Consider the following 22,956-nt stretch of genomic DNA (forward strand, 5'->3'; position numbering starts at 1 on the left):
TGGGAATCTTCAACCTTGCTTCACAAACCTCAGACACCGTAAACAGCGAAGAACATTTCCAGTTGTGCCCAAGCCTATTTCCCCATTAGGAGTACAACCCTGCCCCTGCTCTCACAGGGCTGGTCTCCTCTCCCAAGACATATTTACATTTTATCACCCAGCTTCTTCACCCCGAGCTCCATTGTGCCAGCTATCACCCGTTATGCAAAAATCACACCTTCCCTGGGTAAACAGCGTGAACTGCTAGACAACAACCGGCCTCCCTCTGTAACAGCACTATGGGAGACCAGCCTCCGAAACACCTGCTTATCATCACGCAGTAAGAAGAGGGAGAAAACCAGCATGGTCCTGCCTTTTGCATATTTAAATGCGATGGGGCACGGGTGAATGCAAGTGCCTGCCCCTCGCGAGCCCTCTATTTTGACCCCTGCAGGGGAAGGGGGTCGCGTTGACGGCGTACCTGCACACGGCAGGGCAGAGCCGGAGGTCCTTGTCCCTGAAACTAGATAAGAGCACTTCGTTCCCCCTTTCCTTTGATAAGGCAGCTCATGAGACGAGAACGACGAAGCGCCTCCTCAGCGGGAGAGCTGCGAAGGGCTGGGTCCCGGGCCTGGGAAGTCAGCAAGGGCTGGCAAGGGCTGGAGACCCCAGCACCGGCCCTGGGATAGCACCTGTGAGTCCGCTCACCACAGCGCAGGCAGTGGGGTGTTTATTGGTGTTATTTCGTTAAGACAATCACATCGTCCCACCAGCCGGGGGTTCGGTCTTGGCGGCGTTCGTGTAAGACAGCACGCGATCCACTTGTCCGGTGGAGGTGCCGGGCTCCCCGCGGTGTCCCGCTGGGGCCGGGGAGGCCGGGCCCTGCCACACGCCTCCGTGTCGCCCGTGCAGGGGGCCCAGCGCAGCCCCCCCCAGCAGCGGGGCTGCCGCAGGCTCCGGCCGCCCGTCCCGTCGGGGCTCCGGCCGCCCGTCGCGTCGGGGCTCCTCACGGCGCTGCGGCCCCGGGGGCGAAGCCCTCCTGGGCTACTCGCCCCCCTGGGTGGCCTGGCCCGGGGCCCCGCCGCCGTCGAAGACCTCGGGGCTGTCGGCCAGCAGCGACGTGCGCACCTTCCGCCGCTCCTTGAAGCGGCCCGAGTGCGAGATGCGAAGGCTCCGGCGGTTGCCGCCGCCCGCCCCCGGGGCCTCGCCCGAGTGCGGCGGCTGCTCCTCCCGGCCGCCGGGGCTGGCGGGGGCGGCGGGGGCCTCGCCGGCGGCGGCGGGGGGCGGCGGGGCGGCCGCCGCTTCCTTGTGCTTCTTCTTGCCGGTTAGCGACTTCCACCAGGGCCCGGCCGGCCGCCCTTGACGCCGCGCGGGGCGGCGGTGGCCGCGGTGCTGTCCGCCATCTCGGGCGCCTGCGGGGGAGAAAGGCAGCGAGGGCGCTGGCAGCCGGGCACCCGCCCCCGCCGGGCGCAGCTGAGGGCGGCGGGGCCCGCTCTCCCCGGCAGCGCTCCGGGGGCAGGTCCGCCCTTGGCCGCGGGAGCCGCCGCGCCGCGCCGCGCCGGGCCGGGCCGGGCAGGTCTGGCGGCGGCGGCCGGCGGGAGGGCTCCGTGCCCCGCCGCCGGCCGAGCCCCGGTGAGGGCCCCGAAGCGCCGCCCCGCGCGGCCGGCACAGGTGACGGTAAATACAGCCCCGGCGCTGAGCCGCGGGACCCGACCCCTGCGCTCGCCGCTCGCCGCCCCCCGCCCCGCAAGCGGGCGCCGAGGCCCCGCACCGGGGGGGCCGCTGCCTCCCGCGGGACGGGGCCGGGACCCCGCGCACCTCCCCGGGCTCCCGCGATGGGGCGCCGCTCCCCCCCCCCCCCCCGCGCCGGCTGCCGGCGCAACAGGTACGGGCGGCGACACTGACCTGCGCCCGCCCGCTGCGGGAGCGCTCTGCTCGCCTCCCCCGCCGCGCCCCTACGGCCCCGCGGCCGAGGAGGAGGAGGGGAGAGGCCGCCGGGCGGCGGGAGCGGCGGCAGGTGGCGGCCGGCCCCGTGGGCGGAGCGGCGGCCCCGCGTCCCGGGCGGCTCCCGCTCACCTGCCCGGCTCCTGCGGCGCGGGGCGGGCGAGCGGCCGCGGGAGGAGGGGCTGCGCCGGGGCGCGGTGGGTTCCGTGGGCTGGAAGGGACGGGGCTGTCCCCCATCCTGTCTGTGACACAGGAGAGGCGGTGCTGGGGCTTGCCGTTGCCGTGCGGTGGTGGGTATGTGGCCCTACCGGTGGCTTTACCGGCCCTACCAGTGGCTTTACCGTTTTTTTTTATTCATCCAGAAAGGAGAAAAAAAGATTCGCTTGTACCGCGCTGTGTGTTCAAAACGGTGATCTGTTCTTCGGGCAGCAATGCCGTGCAACGCACGTTTGATCCCTAACGGCGCTCCCATCTGCTGCGCAGTCGGTTCCTCAAGGATGCCATGAGCGTTCGGAGGGGTTTGTGACAGCAGTGGTATTTCAGCCTCATCTTCTTTTACAGGTCAACTTCTGCTAACTTGCAGCTTCCCTGAATAGCCCATAAAGATAAGAGGTACAGCAGCTGGTGAATGCGGGTTACTGAGGGAGAGGAGCCCAGGGTGTGCACCTGTGTTATGCTGTAGATTGCTCTCTTCGAACCCAACAGCTTTTGGACAGGGAGGCGTGCGTGCACACCTGGAAGCACTCTGCACTGTCTGGCATACTTACTAATAGCAGCAGCAAAAAATCTGTCCTATGCAATAGAACATACCTTCCAGTGAGAAAAGATGGCCTTTACGCTCCCTCCTAACAAGTAAGCAACTAACGTTTTCTGAGATGTGTACCACCAGGGCGTCAGGCTCTGTTGGGCCAAGGACCACAACAGGCCATAAGGTCAAGTTTCCTCCAGTGAATATGATCTACGGCTTTGCTACTCATTTGTATCTACAGAGAAAGAGAACACCAGCTCCTCTCATCTTGTGTCCCAGGGAAGTGCCTGGGAAGAAGGAAGTTTATGAAGAAGTAAAGGTAATTACTACTTTGAAAAGTAAAATTACTACTTTGAAAAATAAAAAAAATATTACTGGTCGACATTTATAGCTTCCATTCTAGTTATAAGCTTATACAAAACATTTGCCACTTGCTTATTTTTTTGATTACCGTAGACCTGACCTCTTAGCTCACTTATTGCCAAATGTACGTCACCTCAGTGCATTTTTTTTCAGTTAAGCCTGTTTTGGAGAATCTCACAATCAAAGAGGTTTGGCCTTTCTGACACTGTACTGGAAGCAGGGTCTGCTGACCCGAGACCAGCAGGTTTGGGAAGCTTTGTAAGAGACGTGCGACTGGGAGGGTGCTGCCTGCATGCATGTGTGGTGGCGCGGGAGGACGGTAAAACCTGCTGTGCGTTTGAAAGTCACGGCTACGAATCAGTCGCAACACACTGTTCCACAAGACTGTCGGTAAAGTTAGCGTTTATATGGAAACAACTCTGACAGTGAAAATGTGTGTTCTGCATGTTTCTTACGCAACAGTCCTTGTTCCTTCGGTATGCGTACATTTACAGCGTTGATATAACAAGGGAAGTAAAGTAACCCATTGACTCTTGCAATGCATGCAAGTTAGATCCTATATTCATTTATTAAGACTGTTGCAGTTAAATTCTGTCCTGTCTTTGCAGGAGGAGAGGATAAAAATCAGTCCCAGCAAGGGTGAATGTGCAGGATTCTAGCAGATGCCCAGTACGCTGCAAAATAAAACCGCAGGACTTTTTCTCCTACATTGTAACATGCTCCTTTTGTGTAGGGTTGGACCATATTGACATCAGGTCTCTTCATAATTCTGCAGGCTCCCCAAAATTCAGAAACACGCTGGTATTCGGAAGATTTCGATTCCCAAAGAGTAACTTTAATGTCAGCTCTCAAACTAGTCGTACTTACAACACGTAAACTGTTCTTGCAGTGAAAAGAAAGAAAGAGAAAAAAAAAAGGCGTTTGTTGCACTTCTGGCTGTCCTTTTTCCAAACTTTGCAGACCCTACATGCGTTCAAGTTGAAACTGGGCTCTGGAAACCTTAGATTACCAAACCACACCCTCACCTAATGGTGTCGAGGGGATGCATCTCTACCCGCAGGAGAGGAGAGGCACCATCCACTGCAGGCATCCGCCTCCCCTACACCACAGACGACACAGTGCCCAGCTGCGCTCTTGGAACCTTTCGGTTTCCAAAACATAACAGCAACTTTAACCCCGATACTAAATGCAGTTGTAATTATACCGAGGGGACCCAAAGACGTCCTCAGAAGCATAAAGGGCACTAGTGAATATTGTTATCAGACCTTTTATTTATGCTGAAGGCCCAGATCATCCAGCAAATACACTGGACTTTCAAAACTTGGGGTTCTCAAATGCTAACCTTAAGGCGAAGGACACGTTTGAGCCTACTGTAGAAAAGAACATATGGCACTAGCACCTGTAAAGAGCAGAGCTCTTCTTAGGTCCATATTCCCAGCGGTATTCAACGGCACGTTTGATTCTTTCAATTCTTAAACTCTGACCCTGACCTGGAATACAACCTTAGAAAGAAAATTGCAACAGTGATACCCTCTGGCGCAAGTGGGCATTTTAGCATTCAGCATTAAAATCAGTTCTTGCAACTCCTAGATCTCAAAGCCTAAATGTCACCTTAATTAAAACTAAGAGACCCTTTGCGTACAGGAAAAGACCACATGAAGAATTGGCTCCTATCCGCATCAAGCTGTCTACCCAGAAGAAGCCAGCAGTAACTTCAGTTCTCCTGCCTTTAGATTTCTGAGCGCTAGCAGCACCTCAAACCTTAGCCTGTGCCGTAACCACAGGAAGGACTCCAACCGTTTTATAAAGGGGAGGAATATTTTCCCTGTGGACACCAGGCTGCTGCTTAAGGCTGTGGGACTGCAGCATCCACACCCAGGCTGTGTGTGTGCTGCCAAACAAAACGGAGCTGGGGAGGGAGTCTGAACCCTCTGCCTGGTGGGTTGGCCCCCCAGGTTGTTAGTGGTGAATCCCTGGCACGAGTTTGGCCTATGTCGGCGAATACCTGCTGGTCAGGGATACTTTTCGAGGCAGCAAGAGCGAAGGATTATTCCTCTTAGGCAGAACGGATAAAAGTACACCAGTTTGTCCCCCTCCATAGTCCTCCAGCTTTATTGCAACGTGTTTTGCACCCTCAAACGCTTCGGTACACAACCACTCCTCGTGTAACAGTCTAGGACATGCACTGCACTATCTCAGCCTTGGAATATGAAAACACCATTTTGATGGGCTGCAACACTGCCTTTGCACTGTTACAGGTGCGAAATGACAGTTTTTGATTCAGTGCCTCTAGAGAAAAAAAAGGTCCTCTTCCTATCGCAGAACAGAAGATGACAGATATTTGTGACTGTTGACACCAGTACCCTTCCTAGCTCTATACAGGCCTTGCAAGAAAATCGGTTCATCCAGTCTCCATACTCCCAACCAGAGAACCTACACACTGAATAGCAGGATGGAGTTGATGATACTGATACCGCCACACTGCAGTTTTTGCAACTTCAGGAATAACTCGGTTCTTTAGGCTTTAGATTTCCAAAGTCTGTCTCGTAAGTCCTACCTTAATTATAACTGTAAGGCTCACGTCTTCAACAACAAAAAGCCCACCGTAAGTACCTGCCCCTTACTGACAGCAGCCTGTTCCTAATACGGAGGGCTGTGCCGCATGCAGTAACAATACCGGTTCGTCAATATTTGGGTTCTTAGCCTAACCCTGTTACCTTGTTACGAATACCTGTGGACTCTGGTCCTCTCACCTTCTTGGGCAGCAGAATGTGGGAACTAATATGGATCTTCATGCATGTTGGTCATATCCATACCTGCCCTATAGTGGAACAGAAAATAATGTATCGTCAAATACTGCCAGCAGCAATTTATGTTCTTCAAGACCTGAAGTTCCAAACCCTACTCTTCGCTCTAACCTTCATCTCAGCAGTAGCAAATGGCTCATACTTAAAAGAAAAGAGAGAACAATTTGACCCCCACCTTGTCAGGCCCTGCAACGAGGGCAGCTTCCAGTGGTGAGCTTGGTTCCTGCCACCCCCAACTCTACTGTAAGCTGAACCCTGACAGTTTCTCTGCTTATAACCGGCTGCTCCTGTATATTGTAGCCTATAAAGCTCTGGCTTCAACTGACACAAGCTTTCCTCCTAACGGCAGTCCTTGCAGCATGCTGCAATAATCCAGGTCCTTCAGGCTCTGAACTCCCAGTCCTGGCTCTAGCTGTAGCACCAGCACGGTTATATCCAGAATGCCGTGCCTTCAGAGAAAGGGAATGTAAAGTATGGCCCCCAGTAAGATCCACCGATGTCCTAAATGTGCAAGCCCTAGAGCATTCAGCAATAATTGTAGTCCCCTAGGGTTCAGATTTCTGAATCTTAACCACGATCTTTAATCAAGGAATTAATCTCTACAGCTGAAGAACGTAAAATGTATTGACGCTCTCACTCTTATCTCCAGGAGCCCTATAGTCCCTTCATTCCCTTTAGATAGCTGTAGGGGATATGGCAATATAATTCTGCTTTGAAGATCCAGTTAGATGGCATTCTTCTCCTCGCGTTAAGCCTTTGCGAATTACCTTCCTACTCAGAGCTTTCATCAGTTCCCGGTTATTGGCAGGGGGGTCTGTTGGCACCCAAATCTTCTTCCTTCTTTTCTGCAGACCTTGACTCTACTTGTCAATACAGAAACAAGAAGGTGGCTGGATGGGCTCTCGTGGCTTGTGCCCTTTGAGCGAGGTCTGGGGAAAGTGCCACATCGAGGGAAAATGTAACCTCCAGCTGCTGCCACTCTGGGGAGCTTGAACAGCTGGAGAAGCGCCCACCCACTTGTGGACCCTTCCTCCAGCCCCAGCCCCAGCCCCTTTTCTACCCTCTCTGGCTTCTTCTCAGGCAGCAGGGCAGCACCTACCCAGCTGTTCGCAGGACCAGGGGAGCTGGCTGCTTTTCCGCTCTCTGCTGTGTGTGGGAGTGTGATGCCGGCAGCAGCTGGAGGTAGAGCACAAGAGGCTGTTGGCTGCTTCCATCTCCAGGTGGGAGGGAGGGGGGGAGAGCAGCAGCCTGGCTGGGTTAGGAGAGCGCACTTGATAGAGTGAAAAAACCCTAAAACTCTGCTGCAGACAGAAACTGCATAGAAAACAGAAACATTAACAAACAATAATATCGTTATTAACGATAACAGAAAGAAGGAAGGGCGGGAGCTTAGCACTCAGTACTTCCAGAAGGGACCATACAATGTAGATGAGCTCAACAAGAATGTAAATAAGGAGCCTTCTGACAAGGACGTGCTAACTGCTCAAAGAGAACAAACTAGGGTAAAGTAATTGTGGTAGTAACAGATCAGCGACTTTCCTACTGAAATGGCCCCCACCCCAAAGAAGGTGGATCCCCTGTCCAGGGAGCGTCCTGGTAGAAATTAAAACCAGCCCAGTGGGCAGCTACCAGCTTGACGTGTTTAGAGTGGACAATAAGGAAGGACTAATCGTTAAAAACTTACGTTAAAACATAGCAGATGTTTTAAGATAACAGAAACTAAATAACAAAGACTGCTAATGTATGCAAAAATAAACAAGAACTTCAGGTAACTGCCCAAGAAGATGAAAAGTACATCTTGAAGAGGCACCGGAGGGAGCAGATTCGGAATGTTCGGAAACCTGATGTATATGCATGACTCTGTATAATAAATATCGGACTGCTTCTTGAAACGGTGTGTAAGTTAGGAGGAGCGATCCCCCTTGCACCCGGCGCTGCAATAAACATACCTGTTTTGTAACTCTCCTCGAGTTGTAGAGTTCGATTCTGCATGTCACTCTCCCTCTGCACCTGCGAGTCCAGGCAGGGCCCTGTGCAAACAGTTCCATCATCTCACAGCGTGTCATTTGTACAGGGCTGCACTGTGCAGTGTTTGAACTTACCATGAAAGACTCAGCTGCTCCGTGGGCTCTGCAGACTGCTGTCAGTACCTACCTTCGCTTTCACCTCCTTGCAATGTGACTTTAAGCCTTCCTTCAGCCCAGCTGTTTATCACCCCAGGCACTCTGGGCACCTCTCTGAGGTCTAAGACCAGGATTGTGCCCAATACTACACCCACCGTCCCTCCTCCCTCCTAAAGTTGACAGTAACGCACAGCTCAGCTCTTTCAAGCACCTTGTTTCAGAAGGGATCCCGAACCAGATCCATTCTTGTCCAGGCTCTTAGGCCAAGCGCCCCTGCAGCCCTGTCTCCTTCATTAAGCTCAAATGCTGTGTGAGCTTTGAGACTGTTAACGTATAGGAAAGTGTAGTCTTACCTCTTGCTTAGAAATCAAACAGACGTGGTACCAATTCACCCAGGTTTGTGCTCTGTTAGACCTGTTCTGTAGCTTAAACTGACATCAGCTCACAGAGCGGCGGGTTGAGAGCAGAGCTCTGACTCCTTTGTAACTTTGTTTTAAAAAAAGTTTTCCCAAGGATGCAATATCTGCACTTGCGCTCTTTGTTTCTCTGTCTTTTTTTTTTTTCCCCCCAAATTCTTCTCCTTCCTCTGTAACTTCTACATCCTTTCTTGGATTCCAATAGTATTTGACAGCAGGAGAGATATCATTTAAGTTTCACAACAACTGGTCTCTGGGTAGAGGAGCCCCAGATTGGTGTTCTAGTTGAGGAAACCCTTCGACGGTTCCCCGTTTGGTCCTGCTGGCCAGCTGTCTTTCCAGTACGCACGTCCCTGGGAGGCCGACACAGCACATGCTGCCTCGCCAACCGCGTGGTGTTTGCGGGAAATGATGCCTTCGCTCAGTTGCCCCGGCAAGCTCGGGATATTTAAATCTGACAGCAAAGACAGAGTTATAAAGAAGAGATTGCAGCTGTTCCACAGCCCTTCGGAAAGTTACTGCCTTACCAACCGTTAACTTAATGTAATGTTTTACTAATCGTGGCTATGGCACATCTGCTTTATGGGAGGCGAGTTGTCTCAGCTCCAAGGACCGGCTTTGAGAGGGTGCAGAGTCGGACCCGTCACACCAGAAGACGGGGCTAGCTGGATGGCGGATGGGAGTCACGGTGGGTGCCCGCAGCACCCCACCAAAGGCCTTCTCCAGGGGTGGGAGCGGAACGTGGTTCCTGCTGCACAGCTGCAGACGGGCTGCAATGCAGGCAGCCACCGGTGTCCCCCAGGCAGGCAGAGCTGTGTTCTGCCAGACATGAAATGACCTGGCAGGGAAGTTCCATCAGTTCAAACCCAGCCTCCTGTGGCACCTTTCAGATGACTTCCTATTCTCTAGCAGTGCCTCATGTGAGGTAAGTCATCAAACTCTGGCTGAACGCTTTGAAGCAAAGGGAGGGATTTGGTGTCATCCAGTCAGACCTATTTTTTTCCTGCGTACTGGAGTATAGGCTTCCATTAAAGACAAATGTGCTTTTTCTTCTGTTCTAGCAGTCAGAGGAAAGGCTGACTTGACTTTCAAGGGAAGTTTCCTTGAATGGTGAACCTGGAACAAAGATCATGGGGTCTCAGAGGTGCTGCTTAGCCCCAGATGCAGTGGCGATGGCCACATAAGTCTGACCTGAGAGACAAGCGTGCGCAGCACAAGGTGGCACTAATGTATGGAGGGGGCAGGGTCCTGCTACCTCTGTGCTCAGTATGCCCCTGAGGATGCTGGACATCAGTTAATCAGCTAAGACGAACGTGAACAGTTGATTAAATATTTGTGTTTTAAACTGCAGAATCATACTTTTCCTTCGGTCCAACAGATTAGAAAGTTCTGCTCTCCAAAGATACTACATTTGGATCTTTGGAGATATTAATTAGGGTATTTCTAAATGCACTGCTTTGTACTATCATCAAATCCTTCGGATGGGACATGTGTTGAAGACCCCAGACGGCGAGGCATGTCCAAGCTACCAGTATGCTTATGGTAGAGTGAAAGGGAGAAGCAGAAGCAGAAAGGTTTGATTGTCTTCCTAAAAAAATAATAATAAAAAAAATGGTACTGAAATACTGTTCCTGCCTTTAAAAAAACCAACCAACTTATTACTGAACTGACCAGAAAAAATAAAATAAATCATTGTTAGTCAAATGTCTGTGTTCAAAGGAATGGAAGAGTGCTCTGATGGCATCGATTCTTGGATATTGATTGGACTGATACTGTGATTTGTTGCTTGCTTGAAGTTTTACACAGAGGTGGTTCAGAGTGGTCGCAGAAAATAAATGTGTGCATAGGCTTGGCTGTGGTAGTACAAGCATCCCAGTGCCAGTCTGAAACTGCTGACATTCAGTAAAACTGTTCTAAGTTTTCCAAGTAGGAAAGTTTCCAGCAATGTCAGGATGGTAATTAGCGATTGATTTTCATTTGGCAGCTTGCCACGTGGTCAGTGACAGACACCAGAACTCTTTAACACATTTAATGGGATTTTTTCTTCCATTTACACTATCATAAATTACAAAGCATATTTCACTTCACAAAATAAAACAATTTCCAGATCATTTTTGTGACAGTATTAAGTAGTACGTAACCTACAACAAATAGTCCTGTACAAGGCAGGAGGATCTATGGAAGTATTGGGAACTCAGACTATTTAGCATTTGCTCTGCAATCTGGGTTAATCTATCTAGCCCTTAGTCATTTCTCTAGAAGATGACAAATTTACAGTCATACCTCCCTTCATTATCATAGTTACACATATTTTTCAATTTGAATAGAAACATGTGCTCCCTGAAATAATTCAGGAAACCACATCACTGAGTTACCAAGCATATGATACAAACGATCAAGTTGAGGGATTATTAGAATTTTTTTTGTATTGAAAATTGAGTTTGGTAGTAAAGTATGTTGATTTTCTATGCTTGCAGAAACATCTCATGCTGAGAAACAGTTTTTAACATTAGGAATAAGTTTCAGTTAGACTATGAACTCTGTAGGTCAATGTTTGTGAGGGGAGAAAAATATTAAAAATTTGTAATAATTAAATTTACCAACTCCCACATTTCCTACACATTCTTTTTTTTTTTTTTTTAACAAACCATCAGGAAACACATTCAAGATAAATACCTACATTTTTAGCAGATTTACTGTACATTTATAAATACAGAAACATGACAAAACATAACTTGATTTTTACAGAAAAACCAAATCCTTCATCATTAACCCAAAAAAGTGCTGACTTTTCAACAAGGCCAGAAAATATCCAGTGTCCCAGCATCACTTAACTTACATATTACTGTAATCCAAGAAAAATCTGGCATGTGAAACTGATACTACCTCCAGGACTTCTGAAAAATTCTCAATACCATATTTTACATGGGAGTAAAAAACAAACAAACTGAGAGAAAATACTATATGTTTGGGGAAATAGGAAATGGGTAAAAGTGTACAATCTTAGGATGCTAGTGCTTAAATGCAAGGAAACTAAGGAAAGCTGGAATACACACAAGAAAATAATTCTCCTTTAGAACGCTTGCCATGAAAGAGGTATGTCAGGATAATGCTGCATTAGTGGTAATTGTTTTCAATATATCATAGCAAAAATGCAGGAAAGAATTACGTGGAAAATAATCAATGCCCTGCACTGATTTATATTTTGCTAAAATAAAATGCCATTCTTTCAGCTAGGTAAAGTAAAAATATCTTTACAATATAGGTTCTGTTTCACAATTGACATATATAATTATGTCTCATGGAGAGGGAAATGTATAGGTGTATACAGGTAACACTGATTAAGTACCTTTTTGCTTCTCTAGCCATATTAAAATACGTTTTGTGTTTCTTAATAAGTTAACAATAAAATTGTTTGCAACAATTTGTTCTCAAAACAAATATACATCTGAGCAAGGCAAAAGATACAAGGTAAGAGGATTTTTTCTGACCTTCTCATTCCCTTCTACAAAGAGGCATATGTCTATGAGACACAGGCTTTCCCTAAACGTTTTGGCATCCATCTGCAACTTTGCAGAAATTGAAGTGCAGTCAAGGAACTTTTCTTTATGTTTAAAAAAAATTAAAGAAATGTTGGTTTTCCTTCAAACTAATTATTTTAAAACAAATGGCTTTGAAGAGATGCCCCTCTGTCTAAAAGAGAACATCTTCATTTTCTATTAAAATCTGCACAATTAATTTCTGGTACCGCATGTCATTCAGTGTAGCAAGGGTACTGTCCTCTGGAGGTCTCATTAAAGTAGGCCCAAACACTATTCCCAGGTTTTCAGCATTCATAAAATTCTCCTTTTCATGCAAGGTAACCCTAAAGTAGAAGAAAAAAGAAAAAAATTAAAAAAAAAGTAAAGAAAAAAAGTAAGTAGTTGTTTACTTCCCAGAAGAAATGAATATATGCATCCTAATCTTTAGTCCTGCTTCACATTAAGCATTGATAATGACATTTTTCAGTAACAATTTTTACTTTCGTTCAGTGCAGCTATGGTGAGGCTGTGATTTCCAGCGCCTTTAAACACTCCCCATGCGACTCTTAAGTGTTTTTCTTCATGTGGCTTTCCATTAGGGTAGAAGAATTAGCGGCAATTGCTTTTTTTTAGAAAAGCATAATCATGATTTAAACGATGATGTATGGAGCAGTCCCCCACGCTACAGTAACTGCAGTTCTCTGGCACATGGGGCTCGGTGTGCATCACACCTGAGGTGTGGGTGAGGGTCCTGAATACGAACCTAGATTTTCCTTTGTTTACCAAGGACTGCCATGGTGCCAGACATGCTTTCAGGCTGGGGGAACCCATCCCTTCATACTTTTCGTGCCCTACTTGTTCTACTTCAGGAGGAGGCTGAATCCTGGGGCAGCCTGGGGAGGTGGCTGTTTAAAGCCAGGCTGCTACAAATGCCGTCTATCCTTGACAAGAGAACAGAGGCACTTCTAGGAAGGAACCTCGGCTGTTTTGTTCCCTGCCACGGGTCATATAATGTAAATGCAAGAATAGGTAGATTATGTACGGCTGGAGCAAACAAAGAACATCAAGGATGGACCAAGCTGCAAGAGAAGTCAGCCCTGACTGGAAAATCATTCAGGCCTGTTGGAAAGTGCAAGGTGTGCTCAAGGTTTTCCTCCAGGTAGCAGAACTGGAGCACTTCAGTGTTATCCCAGCAAGCCTTTGGCATTTCAGTTTGGTCCTGGGTGCTCTTGCACTGCGGTGTAGAGACAGCCGTGGTCCCTTGTTCAGTCATGATCCCTCATGGACCAGACACTTGCTGTTTCGAAGTACAGCAAGGGGGAAGTTTCACATCTCCTCCACACCACTGCTTTGACAGAGTGGAGCACATCTGGCTTTGAAACCAGCTCTCCTGGCAACAGGTGAGACCAGCCCGGCCATGGCAATTCTCTGCTGGGTAGCAGTGGATTCACTCATGCCATTGAGGGGGCACAAAGAGGCTGCAACCAGCAGTAGCCTGGTCTCCTGTTATTTGCAAGGTCCTTACGTGACTACATTTTGCTTCTACTACTGGCTCTCTGCAGAGTGTCATGGTCACAGAAAAAACAGTTCCTCTGCTTTCAGGAGAGAAGTTCGTTAGTGCCCCTACTCACAGCTACATCCTCATCTTCTAGCACAGATACATCAGCTGTGCTTTGCAAGGAGAAAAGACAAGCCAAGGCTGCCTGGCCCAAGCTACCTCTACGCAAGTGTGAGTGTAACACTGCTTTTCCATCTGGGGATGTATGCAGCGCAGCTACGCAATGCCACATACACCTTACTAGCACCTCTGTGCAAGAGTGTGGGGCTTGCTCCATGGTCTGGGGTGAACACAGAGAAGATTCACAGCTTCACTGTAACGGCAGCATGGATGGAGTTGTATGTATTTCACCACAGGGAGGACTGTTTGTGGTATTGTGTTTCCTCCAGTTTTGAGCAAAAAGGAAGATAACTCAAGAAAATACTTCATTAGCTGACGAACACACTCATTCTTCATTGCTGACATTGTTCTCTGCTGGATTTTCCTATGATTTTTAACAACAACTCAGTGCAGTTTCTTTTCTGGTGAGAAATGGCACTCACTGGTGTAAACGCTGTGATCCTGCAGTCTTTACACAGCCTCCTCGACAGCAGTGCATGTTTCCTCTGTGCAGGAAGAGCCCTGTGGGGCTGGAGTTGGGATTCTGTGTTTAATCTACAGAACAGCATAGTTTGAACTTAAAGGATCCTTCCCTCTTTCACATTCAGATCTCTCCAACAGATTCTCCATAGGAGCTGACATGCACTCGGCTTCTGTGCAGACACTGAAAAGTCACGATTTGGGAAAGGGGAGGAAATTCATTGCGTGACTTGGGACAGAAAGCTTAATCAGCTGTTTGGACTATTTTTGTCTCATCAGTAGTTCAGCTCAACAGCTGAACCAAAGCCTGTACAAAGGAAGGCAGGCAAGTCAATACTTGTCTATTAAAAATTCGCTGCCAGGACGTGAAAGTACTGATTCTGTATGCTAGTCGCTTGTCTGCAGCCTCCACTGGCCTTCTTAAAAGCCAACACGGTTCATCCTGAGTTGTCCATGCATATGTGCTGACAAGGGTGGATATTTGCACCTCTCATTTCTGCAGTCTGCAGAAGCTCCTGCATACCCAGATAATGTCTCAGCAAAAGGAAAAAACCTGCTCCCTTGTAATGCCCTGAGCCGGATTCAAAATGAGGAGAAGTCTCTGCATAATGAGAACCTGATTGAGCATGAAATGCACTTCAAACAAGCTCTCTGATGCAATTTTATGTGAGCTGAGGTCTTTTTTCTTTTTAGGTTTGCGTTAATAGTGCAGAAAGTGCAGATCAAACCCAGAAAATACTCCAAATTTGCACCTGTATTGCAAGTAGTAGGACAACCAAGAAAAGATCAAGGATTTACTGTATAAAAGTGAGCAGTTTTATTCCTCCCTTATCCCCTCTTCTATTGTTTCCAAGTAGCACCATAAACTTTAACCAGAGACAAGGGACATCTTGGGCAATATATCCTTAAATGAAGGTCTGCTTTGGGATGATGGTTCCAGTCTTCACTCAGCTTCAGTTTTTAAAAGCAAAGAAGACTTCCCGAGGCATGTATATACTCGAAGTAGCAAAGTGGAGTTAGCATGGTTTTGAAAAAGTTTTGCTTCATGTTAGTGAACGTGAGGCATCCTCTTTGGAGCACTTCATAAATCTCATAGGTACCTAGCTGAAAACTTGGGAAGTACTGTCCCAAGTCACTTTAAAAAATGAAATTTAGGCACTTTTGAAAATGTTGTATGCCTTATGAAGCCTTATGTATGCCTAAAGAAGCTTTGGAAAGCAAATGAGGCAAAGTGTGTTTCAAACCAAAACAGAGATAACTGGTAAGGCCCTGTATGGCTTTTACTAGTTGTATAAAAATAGGCCCTGCTTGATTCTTGGCTTAACTGTTACGTGAGCAAACAAGTCATAAGAGACAGCTCTTTCCTTTTAGGGTTATGGTTCAAGATGACAAATCAGGAGGTAAGGGGAGGCAGAAGCGCAGCATGATCAAGATGTGCATGACTTACGGCCGCACATCTAGCACATCTCTGAAGTACCTACCATTCCAGTATTTTTCAGATACTGTCTGCGTCAGAGAAAGCGTGAAAAATCTCAATTAATTCTTCAAAGGTTTGCAATGATCTGCCAGCAAAGGCAGCTATGCTATATCTGTTATATGCAGTTATACAAACATAGCTTGTCTGCTTATTTGTGACATTATTGTTTTAGTGGCAGTACCCTAATGGAAGCTTTATTGGTACTTTCTGTAGTATCTCTTTTTCAAAGCAGAAGATTGTTAAGCTCTTCAAGAATTATCCTGCATGCCAATTAACTCACTTTTTGAGATGAATCATTAGGTATCTAAGTGTCTCGTAGTGAGCAGCAGGGAGTAACATCAACACTTCATGTATTGCTTCTAGTCGTTCATCAGGATTGGAGATTTCTGTAAAAACACCGAACAGGATTAATGTTAATAGGGCTTTCCATTTGTAAACAGCAATAATTCAGGAAGCTAACTTAATATTATGGAGTCATTTACAAGCCATTGACTGTGCTTGTAGGGATAAATATTAAACTCATAAACATGGAGCTTAGCAGCAACTTCTGCATCCTCAGAAAAAAAGAAAAGAAAAAAAAAAGCTTCACAAAGAAATCAGCAGCAAAGAGCACCCAATAGCTGTCTCCGTGGTCTGTAGCTCTACCTACAGGCCTGCACAGGTACAGTATCTGAGCTTTGTTAAACGCTTTGTAACACTCTGCCAAGAACCAACTCCTTAAAATGTTATGTAAGATTACTTCCACTAGCCTTCAAAACTAGATGGGAGCGTGGATATATGCTTTTAGAGACTATGCTTGAATATGTAAGTTTAGCTAGAAGTGGCATGGAATTACATAAAGATTTCAGAACGTGTTTAAATATGTAGGTATCAGTGATTGGAGAGCATCAGTGCTCATCGAAGACTGTTTGGCAATCTGTCAAAATCTGAGCAGGATTTACATGTATTTTACATGAGAAGTATAGATTCCTAAGCTGTGAACTGAGTCAGAGTTGTATTTGCTGCATGACTTTTCATACAAATGGCACCAGGAGCCCAAAACTTTAGAAGATTAAGAATCTCTCCATCCTGCTTTTAAGACATTGGTATATTGACATGATAGGAACTACTTCCTCTGGGCATGTTCTTTACAGGACAAGTAATGAGCAAGAATAATTTCTCTGCCAAGGAGGAATAAGAGAGTGCAGGAGAGAGGTATGTGTGGTTGCATGGGGAGTGCAAGAGGGAGTGAGCCAAAGGGGAAGGGAAGGCAGCAGATTCACACAGACCACTCCTCTTGCTGCTTATCAATATACTGGGTGCCATTCCAAAAATACTAAGGATATTTTTTTAAAGAAGAAAGCATGCTACTTCTTAGATACCTCAGGTCTTTGACATGTTTGTTAATAATTTGATTTTGATGCACTTCATCTGGTGAGTTTTCATTAGGGACTATCGCTACATGGGAGGCTGTGCCCTGGAGAGCAGAATTTGAGGCAAATCTCATCTCTCTCTGCCAACATTAGGGCAATGAACGCTGCCGTCCTCCTCCCTCCCTGACAGCGTGCACCCACAACCTGCCAGCTTTGGGCAGGGGGTAACTGCACGTGCCTCCCATCTGGGCACGGGTTAGATACTGCAGGACTTAATGAACAGTGGATGCACCTGGATTTTGGGGCAGATGTGCTTTGTGGGGTGTCTCATTGCTCTGATCCCTCACTGACTGAAGGAGGGGATGAGCTTGTCTGCAGTGCAGACTCGTCCTTGTTGCCAGAGGAGGCCAGGATATGGGAGATGGGGAAAATGGGACGCACCCTCAAGGCTCACATTTCCACTCAACCCTGACTCCTCACTGATCCCCCAGTCTTGCATGCACCTGGCAGCCAGTGCTGCGGCCGTGACACCAGCACGGGGATCTTCCCAGTGCCTGATGCAGGCCTTGCAATGCCATTGGACATTCCGCCTCTTAGCACAGAATTTGGGTTGTTTACAAGAAAAGAGCTACCAATTCCATTCAAAGCCCCATCCCAGGGCATGCCGTAGCTTTGTTGACTGACACTGAAACCACACTTTCTGAAACTGGTCAGTTATTTTGATATCCTACCTTTACTTTTATTTTTTTTAACCTGTGTGATGTCCCATCTGATTAACAATCAGGCAAAAGTTTCATGGGACAGGACATGGCAGAGAAGTAACGAACAGAACAATGCCCTTGCTTCCAATTTGTTGTCTGTCTTTTCCTTTTCTTTAACATGGACAGTTTTATGGATGGGAAATGTAATTAAAGATCAGTACAAATTACTATGCAATACTTACTGGCTGCTTCTATGAACTTGGAATAGGTGTCGTAGGTGATCACAGGAATTGGTAAGTCTCTGAAGTATAGCTTCAGTGCTCCAGCAATGATGTTTATGTCTGGATAAATACTGGCAGAAATATCAGCCTTATCACCATCTAGAAGAAGAGGAAGAAATCTTTTTGAAACCAGCCTAATTTTGACTGAAGCAAGGCTAGGCTTCTAATTCAGATTTATTGTGTCCAACCTGACAAGAAAAAACAACCTGAAAGCATTTGGAAGGCTTAAATGAGAACACATTGCTACCAACTTTACAGTGTATGAATAAGAAATAGTAGTTTCTTTACCTTTTAGTAAACAATTTATTTGCTTGCATCCTTTGGTGGGGCTGGTGATTACGTCAACAATATCTGCAGTGTACCATCTCACACATAATGTTTTGACATTGGATGAAAAATCATGTTAATAATATATTTATTGAATTTGGCTCATTTCTTCACTGAAAATAAGCTATTAATTACTTGTTCTGATGTTGTATTTTGTATCTGCAGATCAATGTGTAGGAGTATGAATGATTCTTTTTATTTTCATTTGGGGAAACAGAGGCACAGAGAAATAACATAAATTTCCAATGAACCTTGGAGCAGTAGGAAAAATCAGAGTAAACATCCAAATCTTGTAAGTTCTGCACCAATTTATCTATACTGATTAGCTAGTAACAAAGCTGCCTTATTTTCTGGATGTCCTCTAATGTCTTATTATTTGACTGACTTATTTATAGCAAAGATTTGAATTTAAATAGACATGCTATGGCATTTAGCTATACAATTTATTCCGAAATGTGGATCGCAATTTGTTAAATGAATATGGATACTTATAATGGATGAACAGCTAAATAGATTAATTATGCAACTGAAATGACATACATTTTGTTTGCCACATACTACAACGCAGTTAGTCAGAACTCCATTACAGAGCACTTTTAATCACATGAGCAAGTGTTGCTGCTAAGCCCTTGACTAATGCGTGGCTTGCAATGAGTGAAATTACAAGAACTAGCAGAGAGGCTGGATCACTATTATTCTTCAAGTTCAAATGACTATCTCTCTTCTGTACTACCCAGTGCCCTCATACTCACATTTTTCTCCAGACCGACAAATTCTGCTTCTCCAGTCTTCCAGTAGAAAGATGGGGTAGGACAATGGTCAAGCAAGGGCTGAGGCTGCCTGGATTTAACCCCCAGCTTCACCTCAGGCTTCTTTGAGATCAGTTACACCCTGTAGTCCTTACTCACCACCTTTCAAGTGAGGATAACGGTCACAATGCTTCTTTTGCAGGAGGTGGTGAAGATTGAGACCATATGGTGAGTGGGGTGATGTGAGGTTATGGTTGCTTGAACAACAGAGAGCGGTTTGCTTGTATCTGCCAGGAGGTGCAAGCGCAAGCTTGGGCTGTTACCACCGAGGCGCTGACAGGCTGTAAAGCCATTGCCTTCCTTGTCTTGCAGTAACTAGTGCTTGTAGAGATGCCCTGATACAGACAGATGAGTGGGTGTGCTTGATACATGGCATCTAAGATGGTGATAAAGGCTTTCACAGCAGACTAAAAGAGTTTATATTGATTGTAGACATTTTATACAAACCTTTGGCATTAATCTTGAAGGGATACGTCCTGTCCAATGTATGCACATAATTCTCATTAAGACTAATAGCACTACATGTTCTCATCAAGAGGAGATTATATGCTTAAGTGTTTAAAACAAGCAGCCTTTCTTGATGCAGCTGAGCAGTCTGAATACATCCATCAGCATTTAATTTAATACAGCATCAATAAGCCCTAGGAGGATGTTTACACTGCCCCAATCTTTTGTTTAATCCACACATTCCAGGCACGGTAGCATTAGTCTTGTAAAGCTTTGTGTGGAGAGCTCTATTTAATTGATGGACACCGAGCACTCAAAATGCCTCACTGAAAACAGCTACCTCCAAGGAGCCAGCAGCTGCATCAGAACAGATACAGCAAAGCAGAAGGCTGCATCTATTAGCCAGGTCACCAGTACACTAAATGGAAGTGTTATTTATTTAGTGCTTTTAAAAAGCAGCCCAGCAAGCTTCCGTGAAGAGCCACTTCAGCTACAGGTACTTCAAACTACAATGTACTTCAAACGTACCTCTTTATTTACATATTCTCTTACTGTAGGAAAAATACATTAGTTCCCAAGTCAAAGATTTTTCCTCTTCACTTCAGAGACAAATCACACCCATTGCAATGCAAAATGCAGTGAAGATTTTTTTTAAAGTGAGCATAACAATACATCTGTTACAGTATACCTACACATTTCTGCAGTGAGTATGTAGGGGGAGGTAGATTTTTGTTTTTCTTTGGTAGATTTTGGATTTTTTTTTTTTTTGCTTTCAGTTTCAGCAACTGAAGGCCCTTGGCAGGCTGCACTTGTTTCTTATCCTCACCGAATTCCTGGATTTGTATTTTTATTTAAACACACTTAAAATTCAGAGCACTAAGAAAGAAAAGTTAATTAATTGCCGGTAAAGTCATGACACAAATTTCACAGAGGATCCTCTGCAGTAGCATACTGTATGAACTATGCCTATTTTGTATGGTATCTTCTACATTACCACAATCATTTTTTTCACTCTTCAATACAGTAACTTTCCTCAGACTGTAATTAGTATTCTCAGTACCACTGCAGTGGCTATATGTTAATACAATCTTTTTTTAAAAAAAAATTTGGATTACAAACATATAGTTAGTTTCAGCTTTACAAACCTAATCCTACTCAAACCCCATCATTTCTCTTTCCTTGTTACTTTGACTCTCAACATATTTTGTTGCATTATGTTGTAGTTTGAATATCTCGAGACAAAGAAAATCTTTATTCTGTTCTTTAAAGGTTTCAGCTGACTTTGGGTGCCATAGAAATATCTCAATAGTTTATTAGAGAATGAAATGGAGTAAGTATTACATTCTTAAAGCCTCAGCTATGCCCTCTGAACACTGAATTACTTTTCTACTTAAGTTCATTTTTTCTTAATGCTTTGTTTTTATTGCACAACCTTTGCCATACTAACATGCTGCTTTGTTTTTTTTTCTTGGATCTGGCATTTGACAGGTTTTCTCCTACACTGGTGAAAGAGTGAATATGAGTCAGGATGCCTCTAAGTACTCATGTAATATTTAACAGCATAATATTTTTAGCAAGTGTATTGTACCAGCCAGTCATACAAACAAGTGGGGGGACAGAATGCACTGGTGACAATGGCAGCTTTGTGAATAAAGCGCACAATGAGGGTCTTCTGGATGCCACAACGCCACAGCTCAACAAAGCTGACAGAGAGCAACTGTCATTCTACAGCACCAACATTCACCAGATTAAATAAATCCACATTATTCCCCTCCTTCTCATTACAAAAATCACTAAAATGGAACATTGTTAGTGCCTCAGAGAGCCTAATGCTAATTTACAGTAGGAGTATTTACACTTCTTTGGCTTTGGAAGGGAGTCTTAGTTTAAATCAAACGAGGACCAACTTCTCCCTGTTCTAAACGCATCCATCACAGCTTCACTTGGCCCAAATAATATTATGTGGGATGCCATTCTCTTCCCAAGATGTTGACTTTCAAACCTGCCTTTGATTTTCTATTCTTGCTATAATTCTTTGTAAGCAACAAGTGAGTGTCCATTTGGCGAAGCAGAATTAGTCAGTGGGGGGGCTGGCTTCTCTTCATCGCACCCTTTCAGCTGCGCATGGAATCGGCAGAAGAGGTACCCTACAGCGCAGTCAGCCCCTGCTCCCCATCCCTGTATCATACTGTATTCCGGCTCCTGTGGCTTCGAAGAGCTTGGGAAACCAGAAAGCTTGATGGCATTACTTGAAGGATGTGTCCTGTGCATTAAAACAGGAGGACTCCTTGCTTGTTTATTTTCAAACTTATTTATTAAAAGCTGTATTTCCAGAGGTGCAAAAGCATACTGGCATTCTAGCCAAGTACCTGGGGACTGGCTCAGAAATGATGGGCAGGGAGGGACCTCTGTAATGCCAGAGCGCAGTGCTCTGCTACTGCAGGCACCATGCCATGTAACCCTTCTTGTAAACCCCTCAACTTCCATTGTGAAACTAGTTAAGGTTTTTATCCCTGCTCTTACTAGAAGGTTGTTTCAGAGCCTTGCTTTCATATGGTTAAAAAATTGCTCATTGAATTGTCAAACTAAATTTATTCCTGGCCAATATACATCCTCTAGTATTGTGCCAAGACTATCCATTAGATTAAAGAGTTCTCTCCTCTGGTTCATACCCGTACTTTCAGCTTCAACTTTAACAGCTAACTATTCCAAGCTCTTTTAAAACACATTTACCTTCTGCTATGCAGTGTGTTCCAGAGATGTCAGAGATGTCTGTGATATGGCCTGTTGTATGGCTGTTTCTGCTGCAACACCTATCTATTAACCAGAACTGATCAGGAATTTTCCATTTTATATTTAAGACACAAATTTTCCTTTTTTTTTTTTTTTAATATAATTTTGCAAAAAAAAAGTTAATTTCCTGTAGTGAATGTTGAAACAACAGTTCTGTAAAACTCCCACAAACTTCACTTTCTGGGCAGAAAATGAAATTTGAACAAAAGCCTTCCAGGTGTTACTGGAGGTGAGACCTGCCATCTGGCTCTCAGCTCCCTTCTTTCCCAGCTCTGTCACCTGGGACAGAGATTTGGGATTTTCCACGTCCTTGGAATATGGAGGAATATCCACTCCCTGCTGCTCTGGCTTCTAGGGCTAAGCAGGGGTAACTGGGCATCAGAAAAGTGATGTTCCTACCTGTGGGGTTGGGATGCAAAAGAGAAGGTGGGGTCCCTGTCTCTGTAAACAGATCTGACAGGGAAGCAAAGCCTGAGCTGTCAGGTTGGGGGCACCTTGCCAATTCAACATTTTGCCAGCTGACAACCACCTTCTAGTGGCACAGCCCACAAGTCAGAACAAAAAATCTATTTTGGTTTTCTTTAAATTGCTTCCTGCAAAACCCCCCCAACTCTCTTCTGCTTTTCTATCTCAGTTCAGGGAGAATACATTTTCAAAACTGGAAAGTTTTTGAAGTTTTCAGCTTCTGGTCTCAGCAATACTGGAGTCATGCAATTCTCATAACACGGTTT

General features: G+C 45.8%; 2 protein-coding genes across 4 annotated transcripts in view; both read right to left on the bottom strand.

Annotated features, from left to right (window-relative positions):
* Positions 1-691: 691 nt before the first annotated feature.
* Positions 692-1,517, bottom strand: PRR15 (proline rich 15). Its single transcript, XM_037382418.1, is given in 2 exon segments — positions 692-1,331; positions 1,334-1,517. Coding segments are annotated over 2 exon segments (357 nt in total). The 5' UTR covers positions 1,383-1,517; the 3' UTR covers positions 692-1,023.
* An 8,876-nt stretch (positions 1,518-10,393) lies between these two features.
* CHN2 (chimerin 2) overlaps positions 10,394-22,956 on the bottom strand; it is a 163,333-nt gene continuing 150,770 nt past the window's right edge. For all 3 annotated transcript variants that reach the window (XM_037384163.1, XM_037384164.1, XM_037384162.1), the window contains 3 exons: positions 17,811-17,948; positions 15,796-15,901; positions 10,394-12,245 (listed from right to left, as the gene is read on the bottom strand). In XM_037384163.1, coding sequence (XP_037240060.1) covers positions 12,074-12,245; positions 15,796-15,901; positions 17,811-17,948 — 416 coding nt within the window. In that variant the 3' untranslated portion in view covers positions 10,394-12,073. The remainder of the gene's footprint in view (positions 12,246-15,795; positions 15,902-17,810; positions 17,949-22,956) is intronic.

Source organism: Falco rusticolus, chromosome 4, assembly GCF_015220075.1.
Source record: "Falco rusticolus isolate bFalRus1 chromosome 4, bFalRus1.pri, whole genome shotgun sequence".
Taxonomy (NCBI): domain Eukaryota; kingdom Metazoa; phylum Chordata; class Aves; order Falconiformes; family Falconidae; genus Falco; species Falco rusticolus.